Source organism: Aphelocoma coerulescens, chromosome 1, assembly GCF_041296385.1.
Source record: "Aphelocoma coerulescens isolate FSJ_1873_10779 chromosome 1, UR_Acoe_1.0, whole genome shotgun sequence".
Classification (NCBI taxonomy): domain Eukaryota; kingdom Metazoa; phylum Chordata; class Aves; order Passeriformes; family Corvidae; genus Aphelocoma; species Aphelocoma coerulescens.
The window spans coordinates 18837907-18851424 of record NC_091013.1 but is presented as its reverse complement, the minus strand read 5'-3'; the positions used below and the strand labels follow the sequence as shown (position 1 = coordinate 18851424).

The 13518-nt window shown below is 44.4% G+C and overlaps 1 protein-coding gene across 1 annotated transcript; it reads left to right on the top strand.

Annotated features, from left to right (window-relative positions):
- The first annotated feature begins 8974 nt into the window (after positions 1-8974).
- TMSB4X (thymosin beta 4 X-linked) lies at positions 8975-10591 on the top strand. Its single transcript, XM_069003533.1, has 3 exons — positions 8975-9078; positions 9633-9746; positions 10131-10591. The coding sequence occupies exons 2-3, from the start codon at positions 9647-9649 to the stop codon at positions 10163-10165; spliced, it is 135 nt and encodes a 44-aa protein (XP_068859634.1). The 5' UTR covers positions 8975-9078; positions 9633-9646; the 3' UTR covers positions 10166-10591.
- The last annotated feature ends 2927 nt before the right edge of the window (positions 10592-13518 follow it).

Sequence of the window (13518 nt, the reverse complement as noted above, 5' to 3'; positions counted from 1 at the left end):
CCATAAATTGTAGGGTTTCTTCTTTGCCCTTGTTGATACTAACTTTAAAAAATGGGCAAAACTAGTCTTTAAAATCTTTTGTTTCATCTTCAAAATAAATTCTCTTATTTTCCAAGTACAGTGCAAACAGCAGCTATTGGCAAAGTCAGCAAATCCAAAGCAAGTTATTAATGGAGCACATAACCATGGAGTTGGAAGCCCATATACTGTAGATGGATGGGAATGCTGAAGCAATTGTGCCCAGTGGTATGGGCTGAAGAAAGATGTTTGAACACCAACAGACTCTTTTCTTTTTTGTTGCATTAGTTGAGACAGACAACTAAGTACCATCCTCCGGCTATTAACAGAGTTGCATTCCTATTTTTCTGACAATATTGTATTACTCTGGGAGAGGAGATATAATTTTAGATTCCTCATATTAATGCATTTTAGAAAAGAAGCACACTAACTAATTATTAGCAGTATTCCCTTAATGCTCAGAGCCTTCCTCATGGCAGTGTGTTGGAGTTGCAAACACAGAACAAAATGAGGGGTTTAGACTCACTGCAGGAATTGGAACAGTCATTCTGCTCAACAGCAAGTGATAAATGAAGTACTTGCTATAACTCTGCCCAAGCATCAGCAGGAGAGAGTCTCTTTAGACCACTGTAAATCATTACTCACTCAGCAATGAAATCACCCCGTATTTACAGAGTCCTAGTCCCTCACTCTTTTGAAGAATTTGAAGCAAATTTGAGATTTTTCAACTTCATAGCAAAGACAGTGATAGTAGTAAGCTGCATGTGAACATGAAGTTTGTGCATGAACCCACTGCAGGGCTATGTTTCAATTCAGTATAATCTTTTAATGGGTGAAAATGTGTGGCTGGGTGGATGCTCCTAGGATCCAGGTGGGCAAGTTGAGCAAACTGTGGGCTTTGCAGTATATGCAAAGGAGGGGTGGGATGCTACAGGATGATAAAGCTTTTCAGGAAATCCATTTTGGCTGAGGAGCCTGAATATGTATGATATATTGTATTTTGTACTATACATATTATTTATTTAAGAGGATATATTCAGGCATATTATATTTTATACATGCATATATATATATGTGCTGTAGGTACATATACATATATATAAGTATTATCATTATACGTACATATAAGGATTATCATCACCACAATCTCTGGCCACATTTTCACAGAAATGGTAGAAATAAACATAGTTTTGAGGAGTCAGGGTTCTGGTGTGTGTTAGTCATAGTCTGACCAAACATTAAGGAATTCTGAAGTGATGCAATTTCTAGATCTTCGATAAACTTAGCCAAGAGCAAAGCACTGGGTGCTCAAAGTAGCTTATGTGTCTGCTTCAGGACACGTATTGATCTTTTCTGCTGAAGCTGACTTTTAGTATCTAAAGCCTTCATTTCCCTGAATACTGATGTTCAGACGGTGCAAACCCATGGCAATTCCCAGTAACATTTATACAATTTATACATACACAATTGCATTCCCTCCAAATAACCAATGTTAGGACTAAGCAATGGCAGGACTACCACCAGCAGATGCGGTGTATTGTGGGAAAATGATCCCTTATGGAACTTGAGAGTGTGCCTCAGTGAACAGAGTTAACATATATGCTCCGTGTGTATTGCAGAGAGAGAAATGAAACTTTCCATCTAGTACACATCTCCGTCCAGATGTCCTGATCAGGCACGGCTTGATTTTAGACCTGGATTCTTGGAATATTTTGGCTCTTATGACAAGCATTGCGGACGTGTAGCATTTAAAGTGTGTGTCGATACAAACCACAGCCCACTGGTGGCAGCACTTCGTTACGAGTGGACAAATGCTGCTTGAGCAGCAGGGGTCTGCACACAAACACTTCATTTGTGGGCAGAGACAGCCAACTCTCACATCTAGTTCAATCTACAGGGACACTCCTCTTTCTTCATGAAACCATAATGCAGGTTTCATGAAGACCACTGCTGTGAAATAAAAAATTAAAAGTGAGGGAGACCAATCGTCTGAATACCTCGAGGCTATGCATAGAAGTTGAGACGTGCTCCCTTTGGAACGTTTGGTACCATCCCCAATTTCCCATCCATTCTGTATAAGGTACAATGAGCAACTGTAATAAATGGAAATTGGACCCTCATTAATATCAGCAGCAAACAACCATGGACTCAAAAAAATTGAACCTACCTATTTTTATTCCTTCTCCCTCTGTGTGATATCTTGCATTCACGGGCAAAGTAGCTGTACACCTATCTGCATAAATGAGCTCTGCCTGCCGACCTGCCTCCAGTGACATATTTTGGAAATAATCCACTACATCAATATGTATTAGTGTTACTGTTGTTGTTTTTCCTAAGCATGTGGGCAGTAACTTCCTACCAACCTTAAAACATGCCAGGGAATGCTTTTGTTTCTGTTAGACAAACAATCTTGTATCTATGATAATGAGCATGAGGTGAAACTTGAGACGCCACGGACCCTGTTACCACCAGAAGCTGTGAGTAAAGCTGAGGGTTCCTCTTCTTGCAAGGCAAAATGGACACTGCTCCATCTGTTCCCACCATTACTTTTTCTGCCATCAGCCATGTCTGTGGGTGCATGCATCTGACACTTTAAACACAAGCTTTATCAGTTTTTAATCTCTAGCACTGGTCCATACCTTTCTGTGTGGAATAACCTGAACTCTCCTATGGGCAAAGTCGTGCATTCCTGAGCCCCCTGCCAGCCTGTCTTAATGGCCCCAAAAGCAAAATTAGTCCAGGTGAGATTGTTTGAAAAAGTGAGATAGTGATACAGCCTGAGAAAATCCTAAATACTGACCAAGGACAGGGTCCTTTCCAACCCACACAACCTGCATGTGTGGCTTTGCTTCAACAGATGTCTCTGCCAGTCCGCACCTCTGTTTACACTTACACATTGTAATTCCCCTTCAACTTAAAAGAAAAATGTGAGGGAAAAAGACCTGTAAGTTGCAGGAACTATGTGGGTGCCAAGGACACGCAGTTGTCAGCTGATAAGAGAGCTGTGAGATGAGAGATGCTGTGAGAGCTGTGCCTTTCATCTTCAAGAAGGTTAACCCCCCAATACACACACATAAAGACTCCTGGTCCATGCCACCTGTGGAATACACCAGAGACAACTAAAATCCATGGCTGTGGCAGTTACAAGAAGCATTTCTTCTCCCTTGCTTTTTACAAACTGGCAGTATAAAGAAAGCATCACATCAAGAAAGCTTCAATGACTGGATGTGCTTTACTTCAACAGCTTCATCCCTCATTCCTTACCCTCATGTAAGAGTGAATGTCAAGGACATAAGCAAGGTTTTGAGCAGACCTCCTAGCTATTTTTATATCTTGTTCGGTGGCAAACTTAGTTTCTTCTATTTTCTTTATTTTTTTCTATCTTTTCTCTTAAATTAAGTTAAGAAGGGAGTATTGTTGAAAAATAAATAGCTAGATAGATAAACCCATATGTAAACTTCGAAAAACCTCACCTGCCTACAACCTTACAAGAGACAAAAGATTGTTGCACTTGTATGGGTTTGAGGAACCAAAACCACAAAGAAGCTTGATAGCTTAATATGCCTAAGATGGTTTTAAAGCAAGTGCCTCAGATATGGCTAGCAGAATTCAGCACAAGCAGTAAAATCCACCCAAGAAAATCAACATAAAGCAATAAACCTGGGGTGAGTTCCAAGTTGCCACTAGTTTAAAGCCAGCTCAGAGATAACTGAGATATATACAGAGCACACAGCACAGGTGTGGCCTCAAGGGTAGTTTTCCAAGCTAAATAAATTAGTCCTGCTGTATGCTCACACATAGTGACTTACGCTACTCTTCTGTGGTATGCCAATAAGAATGTCATAAGAATGTTGGCTGTGGAGGGAGGGAACCCCACTTTGGAATGACACAATTCACCTAATTAATGATGCTGGGTACATTTTGTTGCTCTGAAACTCATCCATGAGCATAGTATGCAGCGTCGGTATCCCGGGGATGGTCTCTGACAAGTATTTCCCTATTTCTGTGCTGTTTCTTCAGAGCAAGTGGACTGCAATCCTCCCAGGACTGCCAAAGCCCATACAATAGCCTAGGCAGTTTGACGCTATTAGTCATTGTTTCATTCTGAGTGTTTACTTCGGTCGTTCCTTTTTCAATGGAATGCTGATAAGAATAGCAGCCTTGTCTTTTGTACATATGGATGTCTTTGTATGTTGAATAGACACCACAGTATTTTGAATGGCTACCTAGCTTTACCTTTGCATTGAAAGAAACTCACATTCAATGATGTCATAAAAATCAAGTATTTTCATTTGCCTGAGCTTTCTGTTTGTAATCTCTGTTGACACCCATGCACATGCCATAAAATTAGCACTTTTCCATAGGAGAAACCTAGCATTGCAGGAACAAGGGGTTGCTGAGTTGCACTAGGAGAAATGATTCATCATGCTTTTCTGATGCATAATGCTGATGTTGTCACTTACACGCTTTCAAAATTATTAATTTTACTCATATCAATGAGAGAAAAGTTGCTGCAAAATTCAGAAAGTGATGGCAAGCGCTTGTGAAACTTTGGCACAGAGATGCTTTTCTTCAGGCAGGAGATATGCTAGGGTATTGTTTTCAATTCTCTCAGGTACTTTGCAACTCAATCACTGTTTCTAGAGATAGCTTTCAAACACAGTGTCTGCATACAGAATCATAGAATAATTGAGATAGGAAAAGACCTGTAAGATCATGAAATCCAGTCATTAACCCATCACTGCCAAATCCACTGCTAAACCATGTCCCCACGTGCCCTGTGTGAAAAACACAAGACAAATAACAGGAAGTTTGGTGGTTCCCTACAAACTCACAGATATCTTTCTGAAAGTTTGAGACATATATCTCTTGCTTCTTTCTCCATTTATTAGAAATTTCAGAGCATGATATAATAAATTCTGAAAAGCCAGAAATGACAGCTGAAGGCCTCCTCATCTTGTTTGCTTTGTTATTGATGGTATGCAGGCAGCCTTCCACTTGCAGTTTTGAATAGCCTGGTTTCCAAACTGTTGTGTAGCTGCAGCTTTCTGTGCACATTAAATAATGGCTCAGTACTCTCCATTTATTGTTTACAGGTATAGGCAAGGCGGGGAAAACAGAGTCAGGCAGATTTGTGTGGGAGAGGAGCATCTGCTACCGGAGGGTATTTAGCTTCCTGTGCAGCAATCTGAGCTTCCCAGCCTGACTTCTCACACTACTTTCTGAAAGTCATGACCTGTTGCAAAGTTCCCTTTTGTCAAGCACAGTAAAAAAGGAAATGTCACTTCTTGTAAAGCCAATTAGCACCAGAATCTGTCCAGCTAGGACAAGAATTTCACAATCCCACTTCTGAAATTAAGTGGAGGGGGAGATGGGAAGGTTCTCCTTTTAAAAACGTTGCTCCATGAATCAATTACCCTTTTTTTATTTTAATTGTCGGTAGCACTTAGTGGAATGTGGCACACCACAAATATTGTGCTCTGGTGTTTGAACAGCTGAACACCCAAGCCCTGATGTCACTGTCAACACCCTGCTGCTGCTGGCAAGGAGGCAGTACAGCAAGCGACTGCCCAAAGGGATTGTCTCTTCACTTACACTCTCGGGCTCACTGCCAGCTCCTGTTTCCTCTAGCAGTATATGGAGTGAGAGAAAGCATCCTCTCTCAGAGAGTCAAGCATGTGAAAAGAAGATTTCACATGTGAAACTGAGACCTAGAAAACAATCACTTGGCTTCTCTTTCTTTAATTTATTTCCCATATGATGGAGAAATTTGCATGGAGAGTTTATTTTTAACTTACTAGTCATTTTATGTGCCTGGAATCCCATTATGAATAATATGTTGAGATGGGAATTAACCTTGGGTGCTTTATCTCATAGATGTTGCATGGTCCTTTACTTTTTTTTCTTTTTTTTTTTTTTCTTTAATAAATTAATAAACTCTGTGGCAGAATTAGCATTAGGTTAGAAGATTTGTGCTCCTGATCATGTTTCGAAACATTGTTCGAATAGAGTTCAAGGAAAAGTCCACTGAAGTAATTTGAGATACAGACACTTCCACTGACAGCTGCTAATATCTGATTAAGCCCCTGCTGCATGGCCTTGAGCAAGTCTCTTATCACATTTAAGCAAACAGGATCAGTACATACTTACCTGGAAAAGAAGTGTTCATGTTTTTCATAAGGCTTAAAACTTGATCACACAAATGAGATGCAAGAACTATGGTTTACCACTTACTACCGTTCCTGCAACCTGAATTTCATAGAAGGCAAGAAAGAACTTGCTTCCTTGCTCTAGTTCAACCCTCAAAGGTGTTAGCTGAAAACTACGTTAGCAAGGGTCCAATTTCCTTCTTGCAAATGGAATCAGCAACGTGATGAAAAGTGCTTCCTTTAACATGCAAATGACTGAGAGAGTGTATGTCTAGCAGGGTACTACAACACCAAATATTTGTTGACTTTTTCAACTGATTTGTTAAATTTTTTTTAATAATCACAGGAAGAAACTGCTGACACAAAACCTAATAAAGCAATAAAAAATATAAAATTATCAGCTCATTAATATCCAAACTAAGAATTCTTAAGCAAGCTATCCTTTACAACTCATGGCCTAGGACATTTATTGAGGATGTCAGCTCTGTCCCGTCTAAATGTGCTTTGTTATCCTCAGAAGTTATCTGATATGGGACAGTTTTGCAAGAACATGTATCTTCCTTGCATTCTCCAAATAATAACAAACAGAAGCAAACATAAAAGGACAAGAAGATGTGCAATTTCTGTAGCTATGCCACTAATGCAAACTGTTATAGAGAGGATTTACTTCTACAGAAATTATAAATTATTCTAAAGAATATATATATTACATTTACTCTCACTTAAAAATCAGAAAAATCGTTGGCAAAACTGAAAAGCCTGGGGCTGTAACATCATTGGGGATACTTATGAACTGATCATCAGGGAAATTTCACAATTCCTAGTCATGAGGTTCAATGCCCTAAAGCATCAAGCAGTAAAAGGCCATAAACTCGTTTTACAGAACTTGCTCAAAAGCTAGCAGAATTAGCTGGTATCCAACACAGAAGATCCCTTGGGAACATTTTTAATTTCATTATTATGAAAATCTGTAAGTATCGCCAAATTATATATTCCTGGTAATTTCTTTCCTGAGAGATTCTTTTGGTCTTCAGTCTTGCACAGTTCCTGGCTCATGCCATGTTCATCTGTTTTGGAGGTGCTCATAAACAGCAGGAGGAAACTAGACTTTATACACCACATCTCCAAATGCAAAGGAGCTCAGCTTTAGAAGACTCTGAGCTGACTGGAAATCCTGGTTCACCATAGAAAGTATTGTTGGGATTGCCATGGGGACAAGATTTTCCCTCCTTGAAAATACAGCTCTGGAAATGCTATGAAAAATAGCCAACCAAGGGGGAGAGGACAGCCATGAAACAGAGAAAGCAGCATCCCCAGGGAATTTACTGAAATGTATTTACAGTTCTCCTTGCATGTATTAATACTGTTTGTGACTCAGGGCTTTTAATTCACCAGAAATCACCCTTGCATTGAATATCCTGCTGGAGGGCAAGGAGCAGGGAGCAATATGCTCCATGGTTTCCATTCAGGTACCCCAGAAGGAGCAGAAATTAAGTGAATTCCCACACGCCTGCTCCTGCACCCCCTCACACCTCGAAAGCGAGCGTGCCTTTGCTCCCGTGCAGGGCTGCTGCCAAACAAAGGCGCAGAGATTTCCCCGTCTCCCTGTCAGTCAGCCACACGCACACATACTCCCCCCGGCGTCTCTCGGCTCTTTCACGTGAATAATTCAGTATATTTCCCAATGCCGTATTTGCAGAAGCAGGAATCACGCGTCCCATACACTCCTTGCTTCTGCCCCCTCCCCTGCAGCAGCTGCCCACCAAGCCAGATGATGCTGCGGTTGGCAGCGACTGCAGCTCGCGGCTGCCTGTTTGAATCCCCCGGGCCGGGGGAGCCGCTGAGCACATCTGGAGCAGCGCAGCGCGGGCAGGCAGCACCCCTGAGCCAGGCGAAGGCCCCCACAGCCCCGTCCTCGCCCCCAGCCCTGGTCCCAGCCCTCCTCCCCTTCGGGCACAGGCAGACAGGGCCGGGCGGGCGGTGCCAGGCCGGGGCCGCCCCGCTGCTCGGGAGCGGGGCTGGGAGGCAGGGCCCGGCGGCAACTGGCCAGAGCCATTGTCTGCTGGCCGGGCACCAAAGCCTGGCCTGGGGGCGTTGTGGGGTGGTTCCCTTCTTCCACTGCAGCAGGGTTGCAGGAGCAGCAGCAATGGGATTTTCCTCTCCCTGCATCGGGATGCAAAGGCAGCGGGTGATTGGGGAGGGGGCTGGGGGACGCTCCGGCGGCGGCTCCCGGAGCTCTGAAGGGACGAGGGTTTCGGCTTTTCCTTCTAAATGCCGACATTTGAGTAACGTTATCAGCGAGATGATATTGCTCGACCAGGAAAGCGTCAAACAGGGATGTAGAGCACAACCACCGCCCGGCTCCAGCCAAGCACAGCCCTCCGCCACCGCGGGAGGTGGCCGGAGGTGGCCGGCGGCTGCTCCTGCCCTGGCCCCGGTCCCTGCCTCTGCCTCGCTCTCAGTCCCCGGCCCGGCCCGCCCCGGGCACGCAGCAGCCCCGGGGCGGGGGCCCGGGAGCCAGGGGCAGTGAACGCCCCCCCGGCCCGTCCTGCGGCTGCCTCCCGTCGGCCGGGACCGGGGCAGGGACCGAGGACACCGGGGCGATGCTCGGCTACGAGCCGAGCTGAAAGCTGTGCGTGTGCCTGCGTGTGTGTGTGTAGCTTTGTGTGCGTGTACGCGTGTGCGCGGGGAGGAGGAGGAGGGCTGGACGATGAAGGGAGGGGAAGGAAGCCAGGGGGGAAAGGAGAAAAGAGAGAAAAAAACGCGGAGAGCGGCAAAAAATGGTGACATCACCATCATTTGCATAGGCGCGGGGATAAAACCGCCCCGCCAGCGAGCGCCCTTTATACTGGCGTGCGGAGCGGCGGCAGCAGCGAGCGGCCGGACAGAGCATCACCGCGCGGCGACACCGGTGGGTCCCGCCGCGCCCCCCAGACACCCCCCGGGCCCCTCAGCGCGGGCAGCATGAACCCGGCACCCCTGTCGGGGGGCCCGCGGGCAGGGCAGGGCGCGGGGGTTTTGTCCGGGGGGGTGGGAGGGAAGCAAGGAGGTGGAGAGGGGGCTATTGTCCGCGTGGGGGTATTGTCTGAGGGCGCGCTGCTGCAGGGCGGTGGCGTGCCAGGCGCAAGGAGGCTTTGTTGCCGTTCCAGGGCTGTATTTTTAAATTATTTTTTCCCGTAATGAGTTAAAAACGCGGTCAGCGCCGGGCGCGTCCCCTCTATTGTACTCCTAGTGGGAGCTGCCCCCGGTGGAGGCTGGCGGCGAGCCGCAGAGCCTGGGATGCTGGATTAAACAGACAACTCTAGAAATCACAATTATTTTTAAATATGTCGGGGGTGAAGCGTTTTACTTGGAACGAGCTTGAGCGGGTCCCCGCGTTGGGTGCGGCGGGCGCGGCCCCGCAGGGGCGGCGGGGGGGCCGGGAGCGCTCGCCGGGGGTAACGGGCTCTCCCCCTCCGTGCGCAGAGTCACCTGCCAACATGTCCGACAAACCAGACATGGCTGAGATCGAGAAATTTGACAAGTCCAAATTGAAGAAGACAGAGACGCAAGAGAAGAACCCGCTGCCTTCAAAAGAAAGTGAGTGCGGGCAGGCGGCAGGGCAGGGAAGAGCAGGGGAGGGAGGGAAGCAGGCAGGCGGGGAAGGAGGGAGACGGGCTGGGAGGGAGGAAAGGATGAAGGGAGGGAGGCGGGAGGAGACAAAGAGGGGCGGCAGGCGGGAGCCGGGGGTGCGGCGGGTGCGGGGTGGAGGGAGGATACACGGCTATGTCTGTGCCAGACAGCGAAAACCTGAACCCGCTGCCTAGCAGCGCTTAATTTACAATTATTTACACAGTGTTTTGATCTGTGGCTAAAAATATACTTTTATTTTAGCAATTTATAGCAATTGTCATGTGAATGCATTTCAGGTTCTCGATCTTCATTTTGTTTTCTCTCCTTTTCTGTTTTTTTCCCCTTTTTTAGCAATTGAACAGGAGAAGCAAGCGGGTGAATCGTAATGAAATCTGCCCTTCCAAATTATGCACTGTACATTCCACAAGCATTGCCTTCTTATTTTACTTCTTTTAGCTGTTTAACTTTGTAAGATGCAAAGAGGTTGGATAAAGTTTAAAATGACTGTACTGCCCCTTTCACATCAAAAGAATAGAGAGAACTACTGACACTGAATGAAGGCGCTGCCTTTCCCTCTGCCTGTCTGGCTTTGGTCCTGGTGGCATGAAAGAGCTTGCATGTTGATGAAAGAAGAACTTGGGTGGGACTACAGTAAACTAGAGTAACACACGAATAAATGCAAAGCTGTACCAAGGTCCTGCGAGCTGTAAAATGCAGTTAATCGAGTGCCATTTTTTTTTTTTTGTTCAAATGATTTTAATTATTGGAATGCACAATTTTTTTAATATGCAAATAAAATGTTTTAAAACCTGGATGGTATTTATGTCCTCTATTTGGAGAACTGTATCAATGGATAAGAAGCATAAAAGCCGGTACTGAGACACAGGATACTATAAAACCTTCGGAGATGCCTCAAACATCAGTCACCATTCTAATTTTTTTCAATATGTGTGCTCACCAATAGATTAACTTGTGATCCTTGAAGCTAGTTTTTAGATTTCAGTAAAAAATTGCATATCTTGTAATTTGTCACCATGTGAGTATATCTCTTTAAATATTTCTTTAATGTAGAGATTGATAAAGGCAAAAAAGTCAGGCTGCGTTTATTGCTTTGCCCCACCCATAACATAGCTCTTTTATTAAGAACCATTCTGTACTACTGCAGAGATTCGGCCTCGGTTGTATTAACCCATAATTAGTTTGTTTAATAATTAAGGCTTGTTATTCTGATACGGTATTTAAAGGAAGCTGTAACTTGAATTTTAAGTCCAAGATTGAACATAAGCTTTTTAGTTTTGCAAAGCATTTAGTGGTTGGTGTCCCATGGAAATAAAAATAATTTTGCTACAATGTTGCTCATGTTTTGAACAACATCTTTTTACAGTTCCTTGATTCCAAGAACTGGTTTCAAAGTTTAAAAAGCTACAGTCTCCTTAAAAATTCAAAATTAACTATCTGGGGACAAAAACATGGTAACTTATAAAATGGAGATCATAATAAGTCTGACATGCAAATAGCCACACTCCACATTGCTGGTTTATGGCAATTCTTGAGGCCTGGGACAATTTTTGGTTATTTTTCTTCAAATGACTGCGGGTAAAACCTGTGATCCAGGGAGATCAGTAGGAGTTGACTTTAGTAGTCATGAATTTCATCAGAGTGGAGTGAGTAATGAACATTCTGGGAAAAAAAATGCTGTCAGATAACCTGTAGGAGGGTGGTGAGCATGCTTCTGCAGTGCCTTAGTTTTATCTTACGGATTTGAGGCTGCATTAATTTCAGCCAGTTCCTATAAAGCAAAATTAGTCCCTGTGGGGCAGCTTGAGTTTTGCTGAGCCTGCTGATGCAGTGGGGGTCATGTAGATTTGGGGTTTCCCCCTATCACTGTTCCCTAGAAGCATCTGATTGCAACAAGAAGCTGTCCTTGGTTTTACAGCACTGAGGGCAGTGGGGCTCCTTGGAGATTTGGTGGATGTCTGTGCTTCTGGAGAAGCTGGGAGCCAGAGGGCCATGCTTGTGGGCACAGTCCCCAGCCCCCCAGCAATGGAAAACTTGCAGAATTGAGTGTTTGATACAAATCTCGGTTCAGGCTTGAGATTTTTTGATGCAGTCCATGGGAAGATTTGGGAAATCCTGGTGTCATGTAAGGGCCTTCGCAGTAATTTAAGGTGATGAGCTCAGGAAGGAAATGAGCCATTTCTTGTGCTTGTTTAAGCTCTGATTTTATTCCCCATATATAATGGGAAAGATGGGAAACTTACAGCTGAGTTTCTGAAAAGTCTATTAATCAACTCCCAGCTACTGATCTTAATCAGGTAACATGGGATGTGACACAGCTCAGTGCAGAAGCACACAGTGTGAGCTGCACGTGCGCAGATGAGTAGAGGCAAGCTTAGTGCGGATTAATCTATAGGAAAAAAACAGCAAGGTATTTCTGAGGGAGGCAAAGCATGAGGTATACACAGCTCTGCGCAAGTCAGTGAAAGTGCATGCTGTAATACAGCACACTTCAGCAAAAATGTAATGAGTTATGAGGCCTAGGACTTCAGAACTGCAAGTCCAAAGTGCTGGTCAAAGGGTACCACCAAGTGCAACACGAGGTGGTGAGGCTCAGCTCTGTTTTCAGCAGATGAGGCAATGACCTACTACTACTCTTACAGCTCTGTTTCTACCATCGAGGACTGAACAAAATTACAAAATCAACTGTGAAGTAACCTTCCAGGTCAAATTCAGGAATCATTGACTGGAGTCTATCATCGCCTGCTTTGCTCCTTGTTCAGCTCTTTGCCTACATTCAAAGAAAATTGTGGCAGGCCTTTGCATAGGCAGTATTGAGATGGTCACATCTGACACCTATTTCACTGAGATGCAACTGATGGTGTGAAACATGAAGGCTTGGATGAATTGACTGTAATACTCTGTACTGTATCTGCACTGGTTTTTGGGTGTTGCTAATAAAATCAGCCTCTTCATCTGGCAGTCTAGAAACTTTCATCAGCCACAAATTAACTAGAAAAAAATACAGCCCAAAACCTGGTTATGAAAAAGGGTCATTAGAAAGAGAAACATATGGGTTTTGATCTCACACTCTGAAGGCACAGTCTGCCAGCCCTATGAGACTTATGGTGTCTGGTGGTGCTGCCTCCCCGCCCCCAGCCGAGAGGCAGGTCCGCCGAGGTGATGTGGTGAGAAGCTCTGCCCTCCAGTACTGAAGCAAATTCTTCCTTTCTCAGTTTTTCTCAGATTTTCTCTCCTTTTCATGCATGCCCCCAGATATCATTAACTATACATATATTGGACAGAAAGCATATGCTAACCATATCCAAAATAGATCATTGTGGTATTAATTTCAGAAATGTGGAGACTTCAATGTAAGCGGTTTGGTCTTCTAGGCTATTTTTGTGCAATGTTGAATGTGTGATAAAACACCACTTCCCTTAGTAACCCTTTACTTCCCTAGAAACAGTGTAGAAATGAGCAGTTCCTATTGTGTATTGTGATCATGTATGGCTGCCACATACTGCTGCTGCACAGCAGAATTTTATTAATAAGGAACCGTGTGCTACTCCAAGCATCATATAAAGCACAGTGAGCACATGATACAGTGTTCGGTGCAATAGTTCCACTGGGCTGATACTAAAAGGGGTGTGAAGAAATAAAAAATGTAGCTCTTGCTTATTTGTTGATAGACAGTAGGATGACTATGCAAAGCAACCTATGTCAGGCTTGTCCCTCTGTG